The sequence below is a fragment of the Heloderma suspectum genome, chromosome 2 (genome assembly GCF_057233095.1).
Source record: "Heloderma suspectum isolate Gila_16-S chromosome 2, 16-S_ref, whole genome shotgun sequence".
NCBI classification, from domain to species: Eukaryota; Metazoa; Chordata; class Lepidosauria; order Squamata; family Helodermatidae; genus Heloderma; species Heloderma suspectum.
Genome location: NC_139459.1, coordinates 380,788,197 through 380,811,237, shown reverse-complemented (window position 1 = coordinate 380,811,237; position 23,041 = coordinate 380,788,197). Strand labels below are relative to the sequence as shown.

At 46.6% G+C, this 23,041-nt stretch overlaps 1 protein-coding gene across 1 annotated transcript; it reads left to right on the top strand.

Moving 5' to 3' along the window:
- Positions 1 to 3,722: 3,722 nt before the first annotated feature.
- Positions 3,723 to 21,702, top strand: LOC146356359 (vomeronasal type-2 receptor 26-like). Its single transcript, XM_084830068.1, has 3 exons — positions 3,723 to 3,857; positions 19,247 to 19,372; positions 20,981 to 21,702. The coding sequence occupies exons 2-3, from the start codon at positions 19,273 to 19,275 to the stop codon at positions 21,700 to 21,702; spliced, it is 822 nt and encodes a 273-aa protein (XP_084686194.1). The 5' UTR covers positions 3,723 to 3,857; positions 19,247 to 19,272.
- Positions 21,703 to 23,041: the final 1,339 nt, after the last annotated feature.

Genomic DNA, 23,041 nt, shown 5'->3' with positions numbered 1-23,041 from the left:
TGCTGCTTTATGTTTGGGAGTATCATGCTTCGGAAATTGCAGTCTGTGCAGGGAATGAGTCTGGGATGAGCAGTGATGTCACCTGATGCATCGTTTAAGTTCTCCCAAACTCTCCATGAACTCAGCAAGATCAAGGACCCCTTGGATGAGCTCGCTAGTGGTGCTGCTGGGGGGGGGGGGATTTGATTGGCAGCTTACTACTCCCACTTGCATGCAAACAGCCAAGAATGAATAGAGACTAAAGTCGTCTTTATTTAAGAACGAAAAACAGCTTTACTCATGTGTATTCTTGCATAAAATCAATCAAAGCTATGGTTTTCCCAGTAGTAATGTATGGCTGTGAGAGCTGGACTATAAGGAAGGCTGAGCGCCGAAGAATTGATGCTTTCGAACTGTGGTGTTGGAGAAGACTCTTACGAGTCCCCTGGACTGCAAGGAGGTCCAATCAGTCAATCCTAAAGGAAATCAACCCTGAGTGCTCATTGGAAGGACAGATCCTGAAGCTGAAGCTCAAATATTTTGGCCACCTAATGCGAAGAGAAAACTCTCTGGAAAAGACCCTGATGCTGGGAAAGACTGAAGGCAAAAGGAGAAGGGGAGGGCAGAGGATGAGATGGCTATATAGTATCACCAGTGCAATGGATATGAACTTGAGCAAACTCCGGGAGAGAGCGCAGGACAGGAAGGCCTGGCATGCTATGGTCCATGGGGTCATGAAGAGTCGGACATGACTGAATGACTGAACAACAACAACAATTCTTGCATAACATGCAGGTACAGCTTACAGTCTGAAATAAGAGCGTGATCGGTCTATTCCTACAACACTGGCAGGAGAGAGAGCGTAAGCACACCATGTGGTCCTAGCAATGGAGGAAGGCAGAGAGAGAGAGAGAGAGACAGAGAGAGAGAAGGAAAGGGTGGAGACGGATGTTTGTTTGCTTAATGTTTGTTGATAGCCTCCTTGCAGGTTTGTAGGATGGAAAGGTGACATAGAAATATTTCATAAAGTTAAAGCCAATCAAATCAGAACTGAATGAGAAACTGGAAGCACATTTTTCATTATGAACACTACGTTTAAAATAATGGTTTCAACATGTTTATTTACTACAGTCTATGACAGACTGATTTTTCTCAGGGGCTAACTAAATTAAGTTTACTGATTGAGCTCGCTTTCTAAGTTTTCCACAGATAAGGACCTGGGAACTACGAACCCACTTTGCCATCATTTCTCAGCCTGAGATGTTATGGAACTGTTTTCTCTTGTAACAGACAATATTGGTGCACGGTGACTCCACTCAGTAGAAGGACGTTTCATGTGTTGATGCAGGACAGGCCACAAGTGCTTGAAGTTGTGTGCCTCTCACGATGGTGTTTCTCTGGCAAAGGCCTGGCCGAGCTCAATTGTCCAATGGCTGCCCCCCTAACTAGGGTATGGTGGAGCTCCAGTGACTTTGCACAAACATCTTTTCCTCCATCCATACATGTGTACTTGGAGTCACATGGAATTGAAGAAGTTGCAGAACAGATGTTTCCTTCCCTTAGAATGATCAGATTCAGTGACTTATTCTTGTTCTTGCCAAAGTTTAAGGGGATCTCCCCAAAGGTTGCCTTTGAGTTCAAAAACAAAAACACAAGCATCAAGAACCACATGAGGTAATAATGGGATGCTAACAAACCACCACCAAATCACAGAAGCATATCCGTGGACACAGAGGTGATGTATGATTTGATAATGGTTTGGGGATTTATAAAGATTCCAAGGATCCATGCCTGGGATCCATGTTTCTGTGCCATGACAGTGCTGGAGATGCTGGATAAGTTTATGGTTCAGTCCATGGAGACAGAAATTATCTGTGATTTGATGGTGGTTTTTTGGGGGAGGGATCTCATCAGAATAGGCCAGGGCTGGCTCCAGGTTGGAGTGGTCTGAAGTGTCCTCTGCTGGTGGCTTTACCTGGCTGTGGTTGCAGCACTTGGCAGTTGGCTCTAGCTGCCCTTTTTACTTTCCCACAATGCCCATAGGAGGGGTGTTGAACTTCAGGGCCATGGACCAAATCCAGCCAACCTGGGGTCCCAATCCTGATGGGAATTATATCGTAATGAGGTAGCCATGTTGCCTTTCCCTAACAAGCTGATCATTTGGAGGTTTCCTGGCTTTTGCGTATTTCTCTCTCCTTCTAAAAGCTTGGAATGCTTCTCCTAAGGCTTAGTTACCGGCAGTAAGAGATTTCGGTGGGTGGCCCTGAATTGTGCTACTCGGACTGTTTCAGCTCTGATTTACTTCTTCCCCAAACAAGATCACACACATTTTGGTGAGCTCACTGGTAATACTCATAGCACTGCCTTCCCTAACTGGGTAGCTTCCAGGTGTGTTTGACTGCAGCTCCCATAATTCCCTGCCAATGTGGTCACTGAGAATTATGGGAGTTATAGTCCAACATGCCTGGAGGTCCCAGGTTGGGGAAGGCCGTCAGAGGGGGAGAGTTTAGTTATATCGTCAGGTGTCTTTTATTGCTGGCAAACCTGTTTTATCAAGGCACAGAGGTACAACTGGGAGCATCCGGGAAGGGAGCAGGGCTGGGAAAGTGTCCCAAGTTGTGTGCACATCCACTTACATCAGGGATGGGGAAGGTGTGGCCTTCCTGGTGTTCTTGGACTGCAACTCCTATCATCCATCACCATTGGCTATGGCATCGAGGGCTTTCAGCCCAATAATATCTGGAGACACACATGTTCCTGACCATGGGTATTCATCAAAAATTGTTTTCTCGCTCCTGGCTCTTCTGTACATATTTCATTAAGAAAGGTCAGGCCAAACTCACCTTCCCCCCATCACTGACACTTGTCAGAAGATGGAGCCACATCTGTGACTTCTCGTAAACATGTTTTTCTCCAGCTTGACACCTGCATCCTGAGCCACACGGAGAGTTCATGAAGTTGCAGAAGTGACACTTCCCCTCATAATTATCATAAACATAGTGATTCATTCTGGTTCAGACTGGTTTTACTGGAGATTGACTTTGAGACCGATGACCTAAACATCAGAATCAAACATAACATGATGTAACTTCTAGCACTATGCCTGGACAAAACCTGGCACATATAATATCTCATGTGCCACGGAGAGCTTGGGCTGAGATCCCGGGCAGGCTGGGATGACTGTGCTTGTGGTGTAGTACAGAACTCCCCTTCTGCTCGGCACTCGCTGTATTCGGAGGGACTCAGCAGCCCCGGCCTGGCATGAGTTTCCCGGCTCCTTCTGACCAGCTGGCTCGGGAGGTGAGAGGAAGAGACACAGTGGCAGTTCAGCAGGAAACCCGAAATGGTGTCACTGGTCCTGCAGCTGGTGCTGCTGCTGCTGCCTCCTGCAGCCTGTGAGATGAAGCGTTTAACGTGTCCCCCAAATCTGATGAGACATCAAAAGGGAGCATCAAATTACTACCGGCCAGTAATTACTACCGGCCCTTCTTTTCGCCGAAGTCTACGTAAAGATTTACGTAGACTACAGCGACCAAATAAGGAACGCGAATGGCGGCTCCCTATGGGGGCCGCCATTTGCGTACGCGCTTTTTTTTTTTTTTAAAGTCACCCGTGATAGGCTACGTGACGATTTACGTAGCCTATCACGGCTGACTTTGCAGATCTAGCCGTGATAGGCTACGTTAATCGTCACGTAGCCTATCACGGGGGCATGTTTTTTTAAAAAAAACTTTTTATTTCGCGGCCGGGCGAGGTGAAGCGCCTCCTCCCCGGCCTGAATTTCGGTCGGGCGAGGCGGGAAGCCTCCCCCCCAGCCTGAACTTCGGGGGGAGAGCAGCGAAGCGCCTCCCCCCCACTGCGAAAAGCTGCGAGACCAGGTAAGTGGATTTCGTGCACTCCTATTGTGAGCTAAGACTCACAACCCTCATCACCACATCCTCCCTATGGAGGCAGAAAGTGCAGGTGAAATTCCCATTGTCCCAAAGCGGGTAAACCATGTGGACGGGAAGGAGAACGCGGTATGAAGAGGTGGCGGTGAGGTTGTGGGGAACTGATGATGAACGACTTAGTGCCACCGGCTGCTAGGCTACCTCCCCTTCCTTCCCTCTGTCTGCATTTCTTTGCCAGAGAAGGAACTCAACAGAGCATCCATCTCTCCACAAGTCAGCAGAGATGGAGAGGTAAATCTGTGCATTTTCCTTTAGATTAGTCCATAGTCCAGTTATTCTCCCTTTCTCCCTTTCACCCCATCCCCAACTGCAAAAGCCCTTGGCTTTGGGGCTCGCTGTTGCACTGTTAACTCTCCCCATTTACGCTCTTCCAAAATCCTGCACTTGCTCTACCCTCCCCCCTCTCCAAATCAAAGGGTCCTCTTTCTGGTGGCACACTTCCATCACTCATTTTTGGACACAGACACAAAGTGTGTTGGACTTTCTGCCAAACAATTAACCCTCGCTCGCCTGGGTTCTATTTAACACAGCAAACACATGTAGACATTACTATACACGCCACAAGGCAAGCATTGCGCTTCTGGCACAGCACTCTTTTTGTGTAATGAATGTCATGGTTTTGTGAAATGGGCAGCTTGATATTCTGCAGTTCACAACCAAACCTGTGGCAACCAGGAAGTGACAACGTGTCAACATCTAATAATACAAAATCAAGGCCAGGGTCACGACTTCAAAGCCATCTTTAGATGAATAAATGAGCCCCAGAACTTACGGTCTGCCTGCCTTGCAACTTGATGATGCTCATTTGAATTTTTCTGTGGCCAGTGTCAGAAGGAAATTTTGGAAGGAGCGTTTAGAGAGTGCCTCATAAGAAGGAGCCACTCTTCCTTTTGTTTCTGTGTTTAGAGACTGCTGAGATTATTGTTGTCCTGGAATTAAGAATTCCATTTTCATTTGCTTGGTTTTCTGGCAAGTGCCACATTTATCCCCACAACCACCCTGTGAGGTAGGTGAGGCTGAGAGGCTGCCACTGGCCAAAGTCATCCAGAGAGCTTCTCCTCCTCCTCACCTTCAAGGAAAGGCATACCAAATGTTTGGTTTTATGCCATGTTTCATGTTCATCCTCACAGCATTTTATCCTCACAACTACCCTGTGAGATAGGCTTGGCCAAAAGTCTATGACTGGCCCCAAACCATCTCGTGACAGAGTATGACTGGCCCATTCTCTCTCTCAGTCTCTCTCTCTCTCCTTCTCTCTCTGTCTCATATATATATATATATATATATATATATATATATATATATACACACACACACACACACACACACACACACAGGCATCCTTGGGTTTGTTCTTTAAAGGTTTTAGGTTTTCATATTAAAATAGCTTACTACATACCTTAAACTACAGCTGAACACTAAAGTCTGTGACAAACAATGTGATAAACTCACCTCGTGCACTACCTAAAACTTCTGTTTCCTAACCTTCTAAGCACTATAATACAGTCCTGAACATGATGCTGACATCTGTAATTTTTACTATACTAAGATTAAAGAACCCTCTTCCATCAAGTGTAGATCAGAAAATCTACCATTTTTCATAGTACTGTTCAGGAATCCACCCTTCTCCCAAAGAAACATGCATAGGGGATTGCATTGCTAGTCTGGCTTAAAATATAAAATTAAACAAAATGTAAAACATATGTAAAAACACAATGCCCTGTGTAAGTAGAAACCTGAATAGAGTTTGGGCAGTAAGTGGCATCACGAACTACTCTTCTTTATCTTTGCCCCTCCTGGGGAAAGGGGATGATAAGGTTTCTAAAGCAGGGTTGCGAAATGTAAACCACACCACCACCATCAAGCTGCTTTCATTAACAAATGCTGCAGTTCGCCTTAGACACCCAATTTCAGGCATCTGAGGGCACAATCTCAGTCTAGACATTGGCTAGACAGCTGTATGATAGGTTGGTTTCCGGGAAACGACCTCGGAGCCCGCACTCCGAGGTCAGTTCCCAGAGGACCACCTCCCCCCCGCTACCTCGTAGGCGGTGCAGATTGTACCCTGGGCGGGGAGGGCAGAGGTGCCTTCATGACGCTTCCCATGTATCATCCGGCCTCTGCCCCCGCCCCTCCGTTCTGACTTCCAGCAGCTAGACAGCCAAAATCGGCTGTCCGGCCACGAATGCAGGGCGGCTGAAGCACGGGGGAGAAGACCCCCTCCGCGCTCCTCCCACCCTGCATCTGCTAGGTGGTCGCCTATCCGGATAGGATTGCTCCCTAAGCGTGTCCGTGGGGCGTGGGTGGGAACAGGGCTGGCTGCCCTGCAGTTTGCCTCCTGGTGTCCGGCAATTTGCCTTAGATGCCTGATTTCTAAGTGTAGCTTTGGGGAGGGGGCCGGAACGGGGCTGGAAACTGCATGGGAAGCTCTCTGGAACAGCTTCTTCCATCTCCTCCCCTCCCTGCCCCAGGAACACCTCATTTTCACCCTCTCTGCACTCCACATTATGAGGCACGGAGGGGTTTTACCTGGCTGTGGTTGCAGCACTTTGCGGTTGGGTCTAGCTGCCCTTAGGGATGGACAAAAGTCCCTTACCTGGTCCCGCAGCTTGCTTCGCGGTGGGGGGGAGCCGCTCCGTTCCTCCCCACTGAAATTCTGGCTGGGGGGGAGGCGCCCCGTCCCTACAGCTGCGAATCCTCTGCTCCTGCCGGGTCGCAAATGGCGGCGGCCATAGCTGCCGCCGTTTGCATCCCTGCCGTCAGCCATGATAGGCTACATAAATCCTTCCATAGCCTATCATGGCTGACTTTGGGAAAAAAAAAAAAAGCGCGTACGCAAATGGCGGCGCCCATAGGCACCACCATTTGCGTTCCTTATTTGGGCACATGTAGTCTACATAAACATTTACGTAGACTACAGCGAAAATAAGGGCAACGCAAATAGCTTATTTTCGCCATAGTCTACGTAAATGTTTACGTAGACTACACGTGCCCAAATAAGAATGCAAATGGCAGCGCCCAAAGGAAGAACTTCTCTACACAGCACATAGTGAAACTATGGAATTTGCTACCACAGCATGTAGTGATGGCCACCAATTTGGATGGCTTAGAAAGAGGTTTAGACATATTCCTGGAGGAAAAGGCTATTGATGGCTACTAGTCCTGATGGCTACATGCTACCTCCAGTACCAGAGGCAGTGAGCCTGTTTGCCCCACTTTCTGGGGAACATAGGTGGGAGGGTGCTGTTGCACTCATGCCCTGCTTGTCGGTTCCTGTTCAACAGCTGGTTGACCAGTGTGTGAGCAGAATGCTGGACTCGATTGTCCTTGGTCTGATTCAGAATGGCTCTTCTTATATTCTTATGTTCCTATCTTTTATTTTCAGGCAAGCATTTTGTGACAAATGAGCTTCTGATCAGACCACATGAGGACAGATCCAGCCTTCTTAGCTGAAGTTGGACTCTTTTCCACATCTCTCTTCCTCTGTTGGTCCCATTGCATAGGCTACCCTACTGAGGAAGGGCCCATCTATGCAGGGGTTGTCTAGACAAGGGAGCTCTCTCTGGTTGTGTCTGTCCTTTTTTCCTCCTTGCTCATATAACCCTTGGGTCAGAAGACATGGCAGTGATGCAGATCTATCTATCTATCTATCTATCTATCTATCTATCTATCATCTATCTATCTATCTATCTATCTATCTATCTATCTATCTATCTATCATCTATTTCTATACCGCCCAATAGCCAAAGCTCTCTGGGCAGCTCACAAAAATTAAAACCACAAAATGCAGCATAAAACAATATAAAATATGAAAGCTTAAAACCACAATATTCTGGTACAACCAGAATAGAACTGAGCAGCAATCCAGAGATTTAAAATACACATTTAAAACACCAAAGACAAAAGCTTGGGAAGCTAAAATGCTAAAATACTGGGAGAATAAAAAGGTCTTCCCCTGGCACTGGAAGGAGTACAACGTAGGTGTCAGGCAAACCTCTCTAGGGAGCTCATTCCACAGCCAGGGTGCCACAGCAGAAAAGGCCCTCTTCCTGGTAGCCGTCTGCCTAGGGATGTCAGAGAATTTTGCCACGAATCTCGGGGAGGCCGAATGCCAGCACATTCGGCCCCCCGAAATCGATGGCGAAATGGTCTGCCACCCCCCCGCCCCTCCCTGGGATGAGACTTACCTTCGGTGAATTTTCCTGGCGGCAGCGGCTCCGGTGGCGGTTCGGTGACGGTCCGGCGGCGGCAGCTGCGGCGGCCAGTCTTCCAACCGGCTGCTGCCGCTACCATTTCCAGTTAAAAACAAAACAAAACAAAACAAAAAACCGTGATAGGCTACGTAAAGATTTACGTAGCCTAGATTTTTCAAAAAACACCACGATAGGCTACGTAAATGTTTACGTAGCCTATCACAGCTGATTTAAAAGAAAAAAAACACATGCGCGTACACAAATGGCGGCAGGGGAGGAGAGGGGAAGCCTCTCTTATTGGTCGAGCAGCCCTTGCCAGTCAGATGACATTCACTCCAAGCCCCCCACCCCCACCCGGAAGTATGTTGTGTGAAGAGAGTTCTATTGCTCTGGAGAACCCGCTCGTGGAGCCCTGCACGGACCTCATCGCAGCAAAATGGATTCCTTTTAAAAAATCTGGTACTCCTCCATTAGCTTCTCCTTCCATTGTCATAGAAACAGGGCCCGTGTTAACACTCTTGCTGCCCTATTTTGGACTAGCTGAAGTTTCCAGTCCATTTTCAAAGGCAGCCCCACATATAATGCATTACAGTAATCTAGACAAGAGGTTATCAGAGCATGGACAACTGTAGTTAGTCTGTCTCTGTCCAGATAAGGGTCTAGTTTGTATACCAGCCCAAGCTGATAAAAACTGCTCTGTGCCACTGAGTTCACCTGTGCCTGAAGTGACAGTTCTGGGTCCAAAAGCACCTCCAAACCACCAACCTGATCTTTAGGGTGAGTGCCCCCCCACACACAGGCTGAACGTCACCTAGCTGGGCAGATGAATCACCCAGTAACAGTACCTCTGATTTGTCTGGATTGAGTTTCAGTTTATTGGCCCTCATCAAGTCTGTTATCATGCCCAGGCATTGATTCAGAACAGCCACTGCCTCAACTGGGCTTGATGAAAAAGACGTAGAGCTGGGTGTCATCTGCATATTGATGGCACCTCAGCCCAGATGTCCGGATAGCCTCCCAAAGTGGTTTCATGTAGATGCTGAACAGCAACAACAGCATAAAACAGAGCCCAGTGGAACCCCATTACATAGTTGCCAAGGCACAAAGCAATAATCCCCCAGCACCACCGTCTGGAATCGGCCACCCAAGTCAGAGTGGAACCACTGCAGTGCAGTCCCTCCAGCTCCCAGCTGAGACAACGTATCCGGAAGGCTACCATGGTTGATGTTATCGAAAGCCACTGAGAGGTCTAGGAGAATCAACAAGGTCACACTCCCCCATCCCTTTCCTGGCAGAGGTCATCCTACAAGGCGACCTAGGCAGTTTCTGTTCCAAAAACAGTCCTGAAACCCAGTTGAAATGGATCTAGATTATCCTTTTCATTCAAGAGTGGCTGCAGTTGTCCTGCAACCACCTGCTACTAGGGATGTATGAAAGTCACTTACCTTTTAGCGAAATTGATTCGAGGTGGGGGAGAGGTGCACCGTCCCTCCCCCGCGAGATTCTGGCCGGCCGACTCTGCTCTGCAGGGATTCTGCGGAGCCGCCGGCCGGCTCCGCCAGTGGCTGGACATCCAGCTGTTGGCTAGCAGGGACGCAAATGGCGGCAGCCGTAGCCGACACCATTTGCATCCCTGCAGTGAGCCGTAATAGGCTACATAAATGTTTACGTAGCCTATCACGGCTGATTTAAAAGAAAAAAAAACGCGCATACGCAAATGGCGGCTCCCATGGGTGCCGCCATTTGTGTTCCTTATTTTGGCACGTCTTAGTCTACATAAACATTTACATAGACTAAGACGGCGAAAATAAGGGGAACCCAAATAGCGTAGACGAGATTTCGCCCAAGATTTGTGGCGAAATTCTCTGACATCCCTAACCTGCTACAGCACCTTGCCCAAGATCTGGATGTCTGGGTAGCTGCACAAAACACCCACGAGTTATTACCAAACAAGAGTATTTATTGACATTATTAAATAGCAATAACAGAAGCAACAAACATTAGCATAGGCAAAACAACTGTATCCCCAGGTTCCAAAAAACCTTCCCATTTTGCCCCAAGATCTAGATGTGCCTTGGATCATCCTTTTGCTTTCCTCACAGGTAATCCAAAGAGGCAAGTTGTTATTGGGTTGATTTCTTTATTCCATTTCTGTCAAGAGGCAAAAATTGGGTGTGTTACAGTTGACGGTGCTTGTGGTTTCACTTGGTCCTTCAAAAAACCAGCAGCAAGAACCCTGAGTGTATTGCAATATATTCTGGTCCAGTAAGTAGGATGGAAGCTGTAGTCCAAAATGTCTGGAGGCACCAGGTTGGAGAAGGCGACCAGACTGGAGACCTGGTTGAAGAAAGTGGCTACCATGTTCGAGAAGGTGCAGATTAATGACTCTGGACTTCCCCAAAATGCTGAGGGAGAAAGAGGAGATGCAAGAAGATATCTGAGCTGTGACTTCTGGTCGGAGCCATGTCGTCTTGGAAGCAAACCGTGTAGCTCCGCAGGTTGTTTATCTGAAACAGCTTTGAAAAGGTTGAGAAACCTTTTAAAATTCCCCTGTAATTAAATGGGGAATCTTACAGTACCATCCGGTTGACATATTGGAAGAACAGCTGCTTTTGCTTTGTGGCACAGCAGAAGGGCTGCAATCTAAGTCAGTGGCCTGAGCATCATCTACTGGATGCTGTCTGAAACTCCTAGCCATTAGGAGGCTACAAGACTGACGAGCTCCAGAAAATATTTGTGACCTTAAACTACCAGCAACATGCTGTTTCTGCAACTATATTTGCTTGTTGTGCTTCTGGAAGTGGAGGATGGCAGTATCAAAGGGAGAAACAAAAGGTCTGGGAACGCCACATCCCCCCCCCCAACTGCTCCCCCAGCAAAGGTTTCTAGAAAGGCCAGAGGTGAAGTTAGGAATGTTCAAAAGTTCCGCCACGGATCTCAGGGAGGCTGAATGCCAGAGAATTCAGCCCACTGAAATCGGTGGTGAAACGGCCCGCCCCCCGCCCCCCCGGGACGCTGCCGCCATTTCCAGTTTTAAAAAAAAAACCCGAGATAGGCTACGTAAAGATTTCAGTAGCCTATCACGGCTGACTTTTAAAAACCAAACAAACAAACAAACGCGTGTATGCAAATGGCGGTGGCCATGGCCGCCACCATTTGCATCCCTTATTTTGGCACATCTTAGATCTACGCATCTTAGATGCTACGCTATTTGCGTTCCCCTTATTTTCGCCTTCTTAGTCGCTGACTTTGTTGTCATAGTCCTGGCCAGCCAGGATTCTGGGGGGGGAAGGAACGGAGCGCCTCCCCCCCATCCAGGATTCTGGGGGGAGGGACAGAGTGCCTCCCCCCCCATCATCAGCAAAATCCACGAAAAGTAAGTGATTTTCGTACATCCCTAGGTGAAGTGGAGCTGCTTGCTTTGATAAAAACTATGTCTTCTCAGCTATCAGTGCAGTCAAAGAAACTTGAAACAATCCAGGACTCAATCACTGTCCTCCAAGAGGCTGTGGATTTAATTAATATCTCTCTTCAAAAGATGGAAACGAAGGTTAATGCACTCGAAGATCAGATATTGCTCATGAATCTGCTATGCAAGCTTCGCTCAATACTTTGTCTGCTTGAATTTCCCATTTGGAGGCATTTAGACGCAGAGCGAACCATCGTATTATGGGTATTAAAGACTTGGCTGCTGATGTATGTTTGGCTGAATTTGTGGATAAAATTTGGCATGAGTTATTGGTTTTGACATCTGATTTTTTACTGGCTATTGAGCATGCATATTGTTTCCCTGGCTCAATACATGGGACTAAATAAATTCTGCGTCTGGCAAGAGAACGGGGTGAGCTATGGTGGGGATCAGCAAATGACGAGATTATGCTCTTTCCTGATTATACTAAAGAAATTGCTGACAGAAGAAGGCAATTCACCAAGGCGAGAAGTTTGACAAAGCAAAATAACCTGCAATAGCATATTAAATATCCTGCTACATTTTGCATTCTTTCTAGGGATGGCGGAGAATTTCTCCCCGAATCTTCAGGGGCCCGAATGCCAACCATTCGGCCCCCTGAAATTGGTGGGGAAATTCTCCGCCGGCCCCCCGCCCCCCCCGGGATGGGACTTACCGTGGCTGAATGTCCCACTCGGCGGCGGGTCCCGGCGGCGGTTCAGCAGCATTTTGTCAGGGGTGGGGGCGGTGGCTGGTCTCCCGACTGGCTGCTGCCGCCGCCATTGCAAAAAAAAAAGTAAAGTAAAAAAAAAACCACACCCGTGATAGGATACGTAACGATTTACATAGCCTATCACGGCTAGATTTCCAAAGTCAGCCATGATAGGCTATGTAAATCATCACGTAGCCTATCACGGGTGACTTTGAAAAAAAAAAAGCGCGTACGCAAATGGCGGCGGCCCATGGGCGCTGCCATTTGCATTCCTTATTTTGGCACTTCTACTCTACGTAAAGATTTACGTAGACTACGGCGAAAATAAGGGAACGCTATTTGCGTTGCCCTTATTTTCGCCGTAGTCTACGTAAATCTTTACGTAGACTACGTAAAGATTTACGTAGACTACAGGGACCAAATAAGGAACGCAAATGGCGGCTCCCTATGGGAGCCGCCATTTGCGTACGTGCTTTTTTTTTTCTTTTAAAGTCACCCGTGATAGGCTACGTGATGATTTACGTAGCCTATCACGGCTGACTTTGGAGATCTAGCCGTGACAGGCTACGTTAATTGTTACGTAGCCTATCACGGGTTTTTTTTTGTTTTTTTTTACTGCACTTGTAATGGCAGCGGCGGCAGCTGGTTGAAAGACGGGCTGCCGCCCCCGCCCCTGACGAAGTCCCGATGAACCACCTCCAGGACCCGCCGCCGGGAGGGACATTTGTGAAAGGTAAGTCCCATCCCGGGGGGGTGGGGGGGTGGAGAATTTCACCACCGATTTCAGGGGGCCGAATGCATTGGCACTCGGTCTCCCGAAGTTTCGGGGAGAAATTCTCCCCCATCCCTATTTTTTTCGCGGCCGGGTAGACTGGGCACTTCTACCCGGCCTGAATTTCGCCGGCGGGGGATGGGGCGCCTCCCCCCCTGCCTGAACTTCGGGGGGAGAACCGAAGCGCCTCCCCCTCGCCACAAAGCAAGCTTCGAGAACACGTAAGGGACTTTCGTCCATCCCTAATCTGAAGGCCTAATGAAGAAAGATATTAAATCCTGATGCGGCTGAATCATTTCTCTTTGGTGTTAACATTAAAACAAGGGAGCCAACTTCCCCAGCCTCTTGATTTGGAATTTAGCCATTTTTACTGTTCCTCTGAAGTCTTGTTCGGGGTTTAGCTAATAGGATGTCTGGGACGTTTGCCAGATGTTTGCATATTTTTGTTTTCTTTCTCCTTTGTGTGTTATATTCTGTGTGTGTATGTGAATGTACACATTTAAATACATTTTTAGATATGACATTACTTAAATAAAAAATGGTTTGTTTTTATTTTTTATTTTTACTTATTATTTTTTTCCTTCTCTTAAATTTCTTCTTTTTCTCCTTTTTTAAAAATTATCAGTAATATTAGTATTGCTATCATTATTGTGGGATTATGATTATTTCTTGTTGGTTAAACTTTTAATGTTTACTAATATGTGTCAATGGAATGGTAATATATGGTTAATGGAAATGGACTGTTTGTTCCCATTTATTTGCTATGAGACTGAGGTTATAACATGGAAAGATAAGGCTCACAGTTTATGGAGCAGTGGATTGAAGGTTTGATAATATTTGCAATGTTTGGAAGAGTGCTGTATAGGTATGATTTGAAATTGGACTTATATTTGGATATTTGGTTTGCTTTCACTGAAGCTTAGAAATAATCTTTTTTTTCCCCTTTCTTTCTTTCTTTCTTTCTTTCTTCTTTCTTTCTTTCTTTCTTTCTCTCTCTCTCTCTTCTTCTTCTTTTGCTTTCCTCCTTTCTTCTTTTTCTTCCCCAGAATACTGTAATGTTGGAAACTGTAGATTTTGACTATGTTGTTAGTATTGTTTATTTCACTTATAAAAAATAAAATAAATATAGATCCCCCCCCCAAGAAGGTATCTCAGCTGTGACTGAAAAAGAAAAAGACTGTCATCCACTCTGAGTTCAGATGGGATGTGCTGTTGTTGTTCAGTCATTAAGTCATGTCTGACTCTTCGTGACCCCATGGACCATAGCATGCCAGGCCTTCCTCATTGGCCCCATTTTGTAGAGGATTTAGAGCTCAAAGTGAGAACGACTAAGGTATTGAATCTGCTTCCATGTTTTCTAAATGCTGTTTGTTTCCTCTGTTGTTCTAGTTTCATGCTTTCTTAAGAGAAGGACGGCTTTCTAATACTTCCATGGAGGGATTGTATTTGGATGAGAATGGGGAGCTGGAACCTGACTTTGATATCGTGAATTGGGTGCTATATTTTAATTACCTTAAGGGTAGAGTGAAAATTGGGAGTATACATAGACAGGCATTCACAGACATAAAGCTCTCCATGAAACCAGAAGCCGTTGTGCTGCCCAAGCATTTTAACAGGGTAGGGGAAATTATTTGTGTCACATTATTGACGTGTTAAATTTTAATAATATGTTGAATATTACATGTGAGACTTCCAAAGCAATTCTATGCACAACTACCTTATTTGAGCTAGCAAGAAGGGGCTGGAGGAGTAGATCTAAGAAGTGGTGAATGTGTCTTTGCATGATGGAGTGGTGCCTGCCACCTTGAAGGAGGTGGTGGTGACCCCCCAGAGAAAAGCCTCCCCGGAGGTTTATATGAAGAGTCACTAATATAACATAATAATATAACATAATATAACATAATAACATGAGAGCCAGTGTAGTGTAGTGGTGAGAGTGACGGACTGGGAGCCAGGAGATCCGGGTTCTAGTCCCCACTTGGCCATGGAAGCTCACTGGGTGACTTTGGGCCAGTCACAGACTCTCAGCCCAACCCACCTCACAGGGTTGTTGTTGTGAGGATACAACGGTGAGGAGGAGGATAATGTAAGCCGCCTTGGGTTCCTTGCGAGAGGGAGAAAGGCGGGGTATAAATGCAATAAATAAATAAATAATACCCCCGTTCTGGGTAAGGTGCTTGAGAGGGTGGTGGCTGGGCAAATGTAGATGTTCTTGGAGGATACTGATTATCTCACCCCATTTCAGTCGGGGTTAAGGCCTGCTTCGAGGACAGGATCACCTTTGGTCACCCTGGGACTGACCTCTTGGGGGATTGTGACAGAGTTAGTACAGCCCGGTTGATCTCGCTTGAACTCTCAGTGGCTTTTGATACCCTTGACCACAATAGTATTTTGGATCGTCTCCATAAGCTGGGAACTGTGGGCATTGTTCTACAGTTGGTATGCTCTTACTTGCATGGACAGTTCCAGAAAGTAGTGGTTTATCAATCTATCAAATAAATAAATAAACAAATAAATCCTTGAGACAGCTTAATATCTCCCAAAGCTTGTCTTGGTCCTCCTCAAACTTTACCACTTGGACCTCCCTGTCTCACTCTTTCCTATCTCTCGCCTGTCTGTCTCTCCAATGCCATTTATATAGCAGATAATGTGTGTGGCTTTACACACATCTCTGAAAGCCATAATCCCGTTCAGATGGAGCAACATTAGGAGCAAACCCATCCAGGTCTTCATCCACACTCAGACTCTCATACTTTCTTCTTGCCACCATGCTCTGCAGTGCAATAGTACAGGAGGTCTCAAGTTACTCTAAATTGGAGGACTCCAGAGATCAGACTGGAAGCTTGGAGGGGCCAGATGGGGCTTCCTTTGAAGACAGTTGAGGTGGGTACTGGGGCAGGTCATAAAGGCAGCATCACATCTATTTTAGAAGCACTTCATTGGCTCCCAGCCAACTTCAGGATGCACATCAAGGTGCTGAAACAATTGAAGCACTGCACAATCTAGGGTCAGGGTAGTACAAGAGACGTCTTCTGTATGACTCATGCATGTGTTCTCTTAGAATAAATTATAAGCCCCCTCCAAGTAGCAGAAGCATGTGAGGTTTGGCTGGTAACAAATTGCAGGAAGGTATTTTGTTCTGTGGCATTGTCCTTGGATAGTTCGGTCCACCATGAGCATCAAGTAAGAAGTCCAAGGGTCCTTTTGGTCATTTCAATGGGATTTTTATGATGTGATGCTTCAGTGTTTACTTGTTCATGTTTGCTTAATTTATTTGTTTAATTGGACGTATTCTGTGATTTTGTATATGGTTTTAAACCAATGTGAGCCATGTCAGGGAATTATTTTGGGGCAAAAAGGCATGATAACAATAGAAAACACAAATGAAAACCATCCGTTCTTATGTACACCGATCTGATTCACAGTGGGATTTTTCCCCACCCTGAACCTGTGTAATTATATGTACTCCATACTGCTTTGGGAGTCTTGGCATTGAACGAGGCTGTCTCGATTGTTGATTTTACTCTTTTGTATTGTAAGTTGCCTTGGAAAGTCCCCGGTCTTGAATGGTGGCTTTGAAATACATTAAGGGTGCAATGCTATGGAGATAGGTGGCTGCCTCCGAACTTGGAGGTGACCGCCTATCCAATGCAGGGCAGAAGAAGCATGGAGGGGATCGTTCCCTCTGCACTTCTCATGCCCTGCATTTGTGGCTAGACAGCCGATTTCAGCTGTCTAGCTGGGGGAGGGCGGAGCAGGGGAGAAGGCTGCTGGATGACACATCGGATGTGTCGTACTGGCATTTCTGCCTTCCCTTCCCCGGAATGCCCCCTGGAATGTCCTATTTTGGCAGCTCTGTGCTCCGCTTGCAAATGGGGAACATGGGGCTGTTCCGTGCTGCCTGAGGCATGGAAGCGGGGGAAGGTTGGTTCTCTGGGAACCAATCCCAGAGCGCGGCCTATGAGGTCGGTTCCTGGAATACCAGATATCCTACGGCTGTCTAGCCACTGACTAGCCATAGGATCGCTCCCTAAACAAATAAAATAAATTGATCTGGATTTCAAAGGTGCTTCCAGATAACGCTTTTATTGTGCAATTGTCCTGCATCAACCAAAGAAATAGGTGGGGTGGGGGTGGGGGGAGGTGTCAGTCCAGATGATGGCATCTTCTGTTTAAAAACCACCTCATGTTTTCCTAACTGTTTCTTCCTCCTTATGTTGTTTCACCTGGGGCTGCTCTACATGAAGTTTTAATTTTTTACCAGCATTGTAATGCATAGCTCACTTGTGTATCGCACAACATGCACCCGAAACAGTCCTCCTCATGCTATTTCTCCCTCCTTGATGTTCTTTTCTATCTGCTCTGCCACTGAGGAGCAAAAACATCACAAAAAGAAGAGAAGAGTATTTCTAGTTCTGGTGCCGAGATTATGCCATTGCCTCCCTAAAGAGGCTAATCCCCCCCACACTTTAAACCTGCACTTAAGACGTTAAAATAATAATAATAATAATAATAATAATAATAATAATAATAATAATAATTTATTAGGTCCTTCAGGTGACATGATTTACTGCTTCCCCTCATTGCTTTGTTTTATGGCTGCTCATTCACTCTCACCCAAACATTTTATTGCATATGTCAGTCAGTCAGTTGATTTGATTGTATATAACCATAGACAATCAAATTTTGATGGCTGAAAGTGAGGAGGAGCTGAGGAACCTTATGATGAAGGTAAAAGAAGAAAGTGCAAAAGCTGGGTTGCAGTTAAACCTCAAAAAAACCAAGATTATGGCAACCAGCTTGACTGAGAACTGGCAAATAGAGGGAGAAAACGTGGGGGCAGACGTTGTCTTTCTAGGTGCAAAGATTACTGCAGACACTGACTGCAGCCAGGAAATCAGAAGACGTTTACTCCTTGGGAGGAGAGCAATGACAAATCTTGATAAAATAGTGAAGAGCAGAGACATCACACTGACAACAAAGGTCCGCATAGTTAAAGCAATGGTATTCCCCATAGTAACCTATGTCTGCGAGAGCTGGACCATAAGGAAGGCTGAGCGAAGGAAGATAGATGCTTTTGAACTGTGGTGCTGGAGGAAAATTCTGAGAGTGCCTTGGACTGCAAGAAGATCAAACCAGTCCATACTCCAGGAAATAAAGCCAGACTGCTCACTTGAGGGCATGATATTAAAGGCAAAACTGAAGTACTTTGGCCACATCATGAGAAGACAGGATACCCTGGAGAAGATGCTGATGCTAGGGAAAGTGGAAGGCAAAAGGAACAGGGTCCGACAAAGGACAAGGTGACTAACAGCCATTACAAACAACATAACTTAAGACATGATGCAATAACAACAGAAACCATGATTCAAGTTAATATATCACCTGGACAGTTAACTGTAATAGTGTTCAGAGTGACAATACGGCAATAGAACCAATGACCTAGGGAGGTGGTAGGCTCTCCCACACCGGAGGCATTCAAGATGAGGCTGGACAGCCATCTGTCGGGTATGCTCTGACCTGGATTCCTGCACTGAGCAGGGGGTTGGACTCGATGGACGTGTATGCCCCTTCCAACCCTACTATTCTATGATTCTAGGAACTATTTCCCTGGTTGCTCTTTTATTGCTGCTGTTTCTAATTTCTGTTATTCTAGGACTGTATTTTAGTTTACTTTGATATTATACCATGCATCTTTCTGTACAGTGTCTTCAGCACATGTTCAGAAAAGGTGGGATATGACAGTTAAAACAAACACACAAACCAAAGAGGTTTCCCTGCCATGCAAACATAATGCAAAAAAACAAACAAAAAACAAACACCTCACACCCTAGGGAGACATTAAACAAAGGCCTGAAGTCACTTTAATGAGCTTCCGTTGTGCATTAAAAACGTGGTTGTTCAGGCAGGCATTTGGGGTGGGTTAGGGTATTTTAGAAAATGTTTTTATGGTAGAATTGTATTGTTTTAAACTGTTTTATTATATGTTGTACATCGCCCAGAGTGGCTGGGTGACCAGCCAGATGGGCGATTAATAAATTTAATAATAAATAAATAAAAAAACTTGGAGTCCCTAGGACTACAGAGTCTGTTGGGTCCTTTTAAAACTCTATGATTCATTTCCAGAGAGACAAATGCATCTTTTTTTCTTTGTGCTGCTTCTCTGTATTGCTAAGCCATGCCTCATTCCAGGTGCGTCAAGAGCTGCAGCCCCGGATATGCCAAAGAGATTCAGGAAGGAAAGCCACCTTGCTGCTATGCTTGTGCTCCATGTGCGGAAGGTACAATCTCCATTCAAGAAGGTGTGGGAGCTCAGAGGTATGGGCCATCTCTTGGGCAAATGTTTATATCGGCCTAATACTTTCCCTGACTCTGTTTTAATTCTCCCTTCTATTAATTTAAAACCATTTAACAAAACCTCCCATGAATGTGTAAGATAAGAAGGCTTTATGAAGGATTCCTACCCCGTGTAGGAAGCTTAAGGGGAGTTTGCTGGAATTAGCCATTTTCTATCACTTAGCCTAACATACCCCACAGGGATGTAGTGAAGATAAAAATAGAATAACACAGAGACTCTCCCGAACAATGTTTGGCTTATCATGCTTTCTAATCCATATTTGAACAACACAGGATGCTATCTTTATACCAAGTCAACCCAAAAATCCCTCAAGCTCAGTATTGACTATTTTACACAGGATGGCATCAGCTCAGTTATGTCTCTCAGATCGAGATTTCCTGCCCCAACTAGGGATGGCGGAGAATTTCTCCCCAAAACTTCGGGGGGCCGAGCGCCAACATGTTCGGCCCCCCGAACAAGTTTCGGGGAGAAATCCTCCGCACCCCCCGCACCCCGCAACCCCCCCCCCCAGGACGGGACTTACCTTCCCTGAATGTCCCTCCCGGCGGCGGGTCCGGCTGGCGGTACGTCGGGTGTTCGAGCGGGGCGGGAGCGGCCGGGGCGGGAGCGGCAGCCGGTCTTTCGACCGGCTGCCACCCCCACCATTGCAATAAAAGAAAAAAAAAAAGTCCCCTGATAGGCTACGTGACGATTCACGTAGCCTATCACGGCTAGATTTGCAAAGTCAGCCATGATAGGCTACGTGAATCGTCACGTAGCCTATCACGGGTGACTTAAAAAAAAAAAGTGTGTACGGATAATGGCGGCCCCCATAGGGAGCCGCCATTCCCGTTCCTTATTTGGTGGCTGTAGTCTACGTAAATGTTTACGTAGACTACGGCGAAAATAAGGGCAACGCTATTTGCGTTGTCCTTATTTTCGCCGTAGTCTACGTAAACATTTACGTAGACTACAGCAACTAAATAAGGAACGCGAATGGCGGCTCCCTATGGGGGCCGCCATTAGCGTACGCGCTTTTTTTTTTTCAAAGTCACCCTTGATAGGCTACGTGACGATTCATGTAGTCTATCACGGCTGACTTTGCAGATCTAGCCGTGATAGGCTACGTGAATCGTCACGTAGCCTATCAGGGTGCGTTTTTTTTTTTTACTTCCGCGTTCGCGGCCGGGCGAGGCGAGGCGCCTCCTCCCCGGCCTGAATTTCGGCCGGGCGAGGCGGGAAGCCTCCCCCCCCAGCCTGAACTTCGCGGGGGGAGCAGCGAAGCACTCCCCCCCCACCGCGAACAAGCTGCGAGAAAAGGTAAGTGACTTTCGTCCACCACTAGCCCCAACGACCAGAGATTCTTTTTTGGTGATGAGGCCATGGGTGGAACCTATTGAACAGAAAGCAGGTCCTCTACCAGGGAAGTTATCTCTCTCTCTCTCCACCCCCTCCCCCTCCCCTCTACTACACATTGTTATCTCCTGACCTCTTCCATGTCCCCATCTCTCTTCCAAATGGAATAGAAAACAGCAGGTTCTGGATGTATGACTGATATTAATGATGCTGAGGTCACTCCTTCTTTTCAGATGCAGACCATTGCACCAAGTGTCCAGAAGATCAACGTCCAAACAAGGCCCATGATCAATGTGTCCCAAAGGATATCACCTTCCTCTCTTTTGAAGAACCTTTGGGGATCATCCTGGCTTCCTTTGCATTATTCTTGTCTTTAATCACAGCCTTTGTGTTAGGAACCTTCATTAAATACCTAGGAACACCAATAGTCAAAGCCAACAACCGGAATCTCTCCTACATTCTCCTTGTCTCCCTCCTGCTTTCCTTTTGGTCCTCCTTCCTGTTCATTGGTCGTCCAAGGAAAGTGACCTGCCTTCTCCGACAAACAGCCTTCAGCATCATCTTCTCAGTTTGCATCCCTTCTGTGTTAGCCAAAACGATCACTGTGGTGCTAGCCTTCCTGTCCACAAAGCCAGGGAACAAGGTGAAGAGATGGCTGGGGAAGAGTCTTGCCAACTCCACTGTAATTTCTTGTTCCAGTGTCCAAGTTGTCATCTGCTCCATCTGGCTGGGCATCTCTCCACCCTTCCCTGACTCTGATATGCACTCCCAGCCTGGACAGATCATCCTGCAATGCAACGAAGGATCTGTCACCATGTTTTATACTGCCCTTGGCTACATGGGCTTCCTGGCTGCCACCAGCTTGATGGTGGCTTTCCTAGCTAGAAATCTGCCTGGGGCCTTCAATGAAGCTAAGCTGATTACCTTCAGTATGCTGGTCTTTTGCAGTGTTTGAGTCTCTTTTGTGCCCACCTACCTGAGCACGAAGGGGAAATACATGGTAGCTGTGCAGGTCTTCTCTATCTTTGCCTCACGTGCTGGTTTGCTGTGCTGCATCTTTCTTCCCAAGTGCTACATTATTGTACTGAAGCCTGATCTGAATAGAAAGGAGCATCTCATAATGAAAGCTAAAGGTGGAACTTTATCAGAGCTAGAGATGAACAAGAATTCCATCCCAATCACCATCTGGATAAGAATCACATGTTCTGATGGAGGGACAAGAATTATCGAACAGGTCCATGGCCTGTTCCTTTCCCATGGGTTACAGGTCGATCCAAAAATAGAGGGAGGCCTTCAATGCAAGGAGGGGGAACCCTGGAAAAAGTATATTTTTTAGCCTTCTTCTCATGGGGTCACATTGCTCTAGCTATGGTTCTCTGACCTTTGTTAGATGAGCACCAACTGATGCACCATTGTGACCTGTGGGTGCCTTTTAAAAATGTATATAAAAGCTATGGATTAGGAAATGGGTGGGGAAGTTGTGATCCTCCAGATGTTTTGGCTGGTAACTCCTATCATCCATCACCAGTGGTGATGCTGGGCAATGCTGATGGGTGTTGCAAATGTAAATATCTGGAGGGCCAGGAGTTGTCCTCCCTGAGATTAAGAGGTTCTGTAGGACACCAAGAGTAGTCTTGAAAGAGGGACATGAATGGCAGCGTCCAAGCACCTCCCTGCTCATCCCAGCCTGCAGCCATTCAAGGGGAGGAACTGGTGGCCTGGTCTCACCTCTGTTGCAGCATCACCAACACTGCTAAGGGGCAGAGAGCCTCACTCCAGACTCCAGCCTAGCAGGGATCAGGAGGCACAAGAAGCCAACAGGGTCTCTCTGCTGACTCTTGCCTGGCTCATGAGGCTGGGCAGTTTTGCAGACTGAGTTTCCGATCCTTCTCCTTGATCACCTGAGGGACCAGCCATTTTACTCAGGACCACCAGACTCTCTCCTCAACTGAGTGATGATTGGATGCATTACTCAAATGTGTTTCTTCATTTGGAGACTGGGAGGAAGGCAGGCAAAGTTCCCACCTGGCCCCTGAGCCAGCTGGATTGTCCCTCCCTTCCCTCACAGGGCTTTCTGCCATCAACCACCCTGTGAGACTGATGAGTTGTTCTTGTTAATATTGTTTTACAGTGGTTTCTATAAATGTATTATTGTCTTACTTGTAGACCACTTTGCTCTGAGTTTACAGTGAAAGGCGGTTTAGAGATAATTGTGAAGCATAAATACATTTCTCAGAGAGAAACAACCCTTTGGTTTAATTCTGTTCCTGATAAAAACAAATGCTACATTTGTT